The sequence below is a fragment of the Octodon degus genome, unplaced genomic scaffold (assembly GCF_000260255.1).
Source record: "Octodon degus isolate 3935 unplaced genomic scaffold, OctDeg1.0 scaffold00016, whole genome shotgun sequence".
Taxonomy (NCBI): domain Eukaryota; kingdom Metazoa; phylum Chordata; class Mammalia; order Rodentia; family Octodontidae; genus Octodon; species Octodon degus.
This window is the reverse complement of record NW_004524592.1, coordinates 9,892,220-9,897,184: the sequence shown is the minus strand read 5'-3', so window position 1 is coordinate 9,897,184 and position 4,965 is coordinate 9,892,220. Positions and strand designations below refer to the sequence as shown.

The window sequence follows — 4,965 nt, the reverse complement described above, 5'->3', positions numbered from 1 at the left end:
ACAACAGGAATGAATGGCCCAACACCCTGCCTCTCAGCTGAGAGACAAACAACCGCTTAACACAAGAATAAAGCCTTCCAAGATCAAGCAGTCCCCAGCCAACCTGACAGCTGAACCCAATGTATGAGTTGGCCACACTAAGATCAATTTAACCCAGTCCAGGTCAGTAGAACTACATGATTAACCCATAGCCTTGGTGCTCTACAGTGCTAAGCTTTGGGGAAATTTCTTACACAGCAATAGCCAACTGAAACACTTACTCATTTTGGAGGAAGGACACATATATAACATGGTATAATATCCTTTAAGCATTCATTCACCTATTCATTTATCCCACAGAACTTGACTGAAGAACACCTACCAGATCATAGGTTCTCTTGCAAGCTCTATGTATACACTATCCAGGCTTCCTTATTATTAACATTCTAATGGGTACAACCAAAAAATAAATCAATGAAAAACTATATCAATATTTAAATTGTCTCTAAGCAATATATTGGTCTGTATATTGCTTACAAACCTCTTAAAAGATGTATGTTACAGAGTAGCATCGTAGTTCCTTTAGGTTTGATGACCAGGGAAGCTTCACTGAAGAAAGTATTAGATTTAACTTAACTAAGAAAGTAAAAACTTCTACAATGAAAACTACAGTACACTCAAAAAGTAAATCAAAGAGGGAATCATAAAATGGAAAGATATTCCCTGTTCTGGATAGGCAGAACTAATATAGTCAAAATGGCCATACTTCCGAAATTGATATACAGATTTAACCCAATCTCAATAAAAATACTGGGTGGTTGGGGGTGAGGGGTGGTGTTGTTACCAAGGTGAGCTGAACCTGAAGGCAGAGAGGACCTGTCATACCCCTCACGGGGCCAGGTCCTCAGTGCCCACACAGCCCCGTAACAGCCCTGCCCTGCCCCAGCCTCCTGCAAAGCCCATGGCGGCAGCCGCCCTGAGAGGCCCGGCCCGGGGAAGTGTGACCATTGAAGATGTGGCTGTACACTTCTCTTGGAATGAATGTCATCTCCTTAACAAGGCGCAAAAGTGTCTGTACTGCGATGTGTTGGCAGAGAACATGGCACTTATCACCTCCCTGGGTTAGTGGCCTGGAGTGGAAGATGCAGAAGCATCTTCTGAGCAGAGTGCTTGTTTAAAAGGCATGTCTCAAGTGAGGACTTCTAGAGAAGGTCTATCTCCCCAAAAGGCTCAGCCTTGTGTGTTGTGTAGCCTGGTCTTGATAGACATGCTGCACATGACTTATCACCAGCAAGAAACACGTTCTGATCAGAAGCTGTACAGATGTGGGGCACGTGGAAGACAATTGTGTTTCACCGCAGAGACTCATCAGCATGAGAAGCTGCAGTTTGTCCCGCAGTGCTTCAGAAGCAAGGGGACCAGGTCCTTGTTTGTGAACAGGTCTGAATCCCATGTGGCATGGGAGCAGTTTGCCTATAGAAAAATGGGGAAGGACTTCCTTCCTAGCTCAGAATTCCTCTATGAAGAGGCCCCTGGAACTAAGAAGCAGTCAAACAGCAGAAGTAATTGTGAGACTGTCTGTCACAATGGAAAAACTCAAAATGAACAGCAGAAAGCCCCTAGAAGAGGACGCTATTACATATGTCATCAATGTGGGAAATCTTGTAGTAAAAGCTACAGCCTCAGTGATCACTGGAGAGTTTACACTGGTGAAAAGTCATATGAATGTGGTGAATGAGGGAAATCCTTCAGATAGAGCTCTAGCCTCATTCAGCACCAGCACGTTCACACTGGAATGTGACCTCATGAATGTGAGAAACGTGGGAAATTATTTAGCAGCAAGTTCAACCTCATTAAACATCAGAGAATTCACACTGGAGAAAGGCCTTATGAGTGCAGTGAATGTGGGAAATCCTTTAGTGAAAGCTCTGCACTTCTTCAACACCAGAGTGTTCACACTAGGGAAAGACCTTATGAGTGCAGCGAATGTGGGAAATTCTTTGTTTATCATTCCAGTGTCATAAAGCACCAGAAAGTTCCTTGTGGATCAAGGCCTTATGAATGCAGTGAATGTGGGAAATCATTTAGTCAAAACTCCAGCCTCATTGAACACAGGAGAGTTCACACTGAGAAAGACCTTTTAAATGCAGTGAATGTGCAAAATCATTTAGACAAAGCTCTGTCCTCCTTCAGTATCAGAGAGTTCATACTGGAGAAAGACCTTATGAGTACAGCGAATATAGGAAGTCATTTACCTACAGTTCCACTCTCCAAAAACACCAGAGAGCTCATACCAGATCACAATCTTACAAATACAGTGAATGTGGGAAATCCTTTACTCAAAACTCCAGCCTCATTAAACATGGGAGAGTTCACACTGGTGAAAGGCCTTATGCACGTACCCAATGTAGGAAGTCCTTTAGCCACAACTCCAGCCTTATTAAACACTTGAGAATTCATAGTTGATAAAAAGCCAGTATAAAAAATCTTTTAGTCAAAGTTTCACCTTTTTCACACTGGAAAATTGACTTTAGAAAAGTCCCCATAAGTGTAGTGGAGTTGAGAAAACATTCAGCTGAAGTCCCTCTCTAACTGAACACCACATTCTCTTGGGAATTATAACTGTGATATGCAAAGATGCAGTGTTTTTTTTACTACAACATGACAACTCTGAAAGGGTTACAATGGTCACCATCTTCAGAATAAACCTTTGTATGTCCAAATATCTATATAGACTCCAGGTATGTGGGAACTGTGTTGCACTCTTTAACCTGCACTGGACCCTTGCTAGATTTATATCTCTGCATATACTATAACAAAAATTCAACTGCACTTCCTGCAGTATGCACTGTTTACCCATATCTGTGTGTTTAGGTAAATGAACCAAGTTCTCCTTTTGTGGGAGGAATTTTTAAGTTGCCTGAATATTTGTTCCCTTTCTGTTTCTTTTTTTTCTGATGAGATAGGGTATGACCCAGATGTGGTTTGGCCAAAAGGACTCTGCTGATGACTTGAAATGATGGACTGCCTTTTGAGGGGATATTACTGATCTCATCTGATTCTTGATGGAAATTCCCAACCTCAAAAATCAACAACCATGGGAACCACTTTCTTCCCAGTTTTCAGGTTTGTACAATAAAATGTTTACTGCTTCAGCTGCCATTGAAAAAAAAAAAAATACCAATAGCCTTTTCCACAGAGCCAGAGAAAACAATCCTAAAATTCATATGGCACTAGAAGAAAGCAAGAAGAGCAAAAGAAATGCTGGGTAAAAAAAGGAAAGCAAGACACATCACAATTCTGACCTTGAAGTTATATCACAAAGCTGCAATAATAAAAACAGCACAGTACTAACACAAAACCGACATAGGGATCAATGGAGCAGAAGAGCAGATGAATGGCATTCACAAACCAGAGCACATTTAACTATTTGATCTTTGTCAAAGGGGTCAAAAAATCCAAAGGAGGAAAGAAATCTTTTTAAATAAATGGTGTTAGGAAAACTGGCTATACGCATGCGGAAGATTGAATCTATACCTGTATCACTCACTATGGACTTAACTAAAATCTAAATGGATCAAATAGCTAAATGCTAAAATAGAAACAAATGGTGGAAGATAAAATCAACAAAACCCTTAAAGTCATAGGCATATGCAAAGACTTTCTAAAGAGAACTCCAGTTACACAAATAGCAGTACCAAAAATCAACAAATAGAATCATATTAAATTAAAAAGTTTCTGCAGAGCAAAGGAAACAACCAATAGAGTAAAAAGGCAATCTAAAGGCTGGGAAAGTAGGGACTTAAAGTTCAACATATCAATACTTGATGAAAAATACCTGTTCCTTATTATGCCTAAGATGTTTGAAATGCAGTGAGATAGTGAGGTTAAGCTTGATAGCCTAAATCGTTTGATAATAACAATAAGCTTGTCTTCTGGATGGTTAACAACCTAAGTTTGCAGACCAAAATTAGAGAAAAAGGAGGGCTACAATGAAAGCCAACATTTTGGCCCTAGCCTTCTAAGGTCAATTAAGACTCAGGACATATGAGAACTTGTACTGTAACGTCATGTAACTCAGTAGTGTCCCAAATTTTCTGATCAAGAAGATTATGGGGCCAAAGAGGAAAGTGATCGATGACGTAGAGTGTGCCTAAGGAGAGTCACATGGGGAGAAGACACTCTCTCAGGCTTTCACAGAGAGCACATTGGCCAAGCAATGGCCATGACTCATCCACATGGATGCACTGACAAAGGTTCTACAATCTGAGGTACAGGATCTCAAGATAAATCCTGAGGGCATTTCACTGACCTTCTTGGACCAAAAAGCTACAACTCTTGTTGCATGGGTCCTGCTTTACCTTGGTCTTAACCATCCAGTAGAAAAGTATGAAGATGAAATATAGGAAATAAAGCCATGCTGTTATGTTGAGTTGTGGGGACTCAGGTCAATAATTTCTGACATTGCCAGTTAAACAGAAGACCCAATGCTATTATGCGCTACTGGACTCTTTTGGAATATTTTGCTGAGTTTACATACTTATAATATTCAATAATGGAACTTAGAAAAAATGGGGTATACCGATGAATGTCCATTTTGTATCTGTGTATTCAAAGTGGTTAGGATAGATATATAGTTGCATTCTCTTAATGAATAGAATCATTTGTTCTAATGGTGTTTGTAAATAGGATCACAAGTCCGCATCTTGTACAGCAATTAACCACTAAGAAGAATATATGCAGTGTATTATTTGTTGAAACTGTACTTCCGATTTGATTTGAAACTGTCTCATTGCTATCTGTTTATCAATAAAACTTTGAAAAAAAAAAGACCCTGAACACCCTGTAGACCCCTCCCTAAAACACAAAAAATAAAAAATAAACATGCAAAAAAAAAAAAAAGACTGGGAAAACATTTTCCAGCTGTTACAAACACTAGAATATATAAAGAACTCAAAAATCTTGGACTCCCCAATCAAAAAAATT

General features: G+C 39.7%; 1 protein-coding gene across 1 annotated transcript; it reads left to right on the top strand.

Moving 5' to 3' along the window:
• The first annotated feature begins 940 nt into the window (after positions 1–940).
• On the top strand, positions 941–2,445 carry LOC101585789 (zinc finger protein 154). Its single transcript, XM_012513674.2, is given in 3 exon segments — positions 941–1,100; positions 1,245–2,105; positions 2,108–2,445. Coding segments are annotated over 3 exon segments (1,359 nt in total).
• The last annotated feature ends 2,520 nt before the right edge of the window (positions 2,446–4,965 follow it).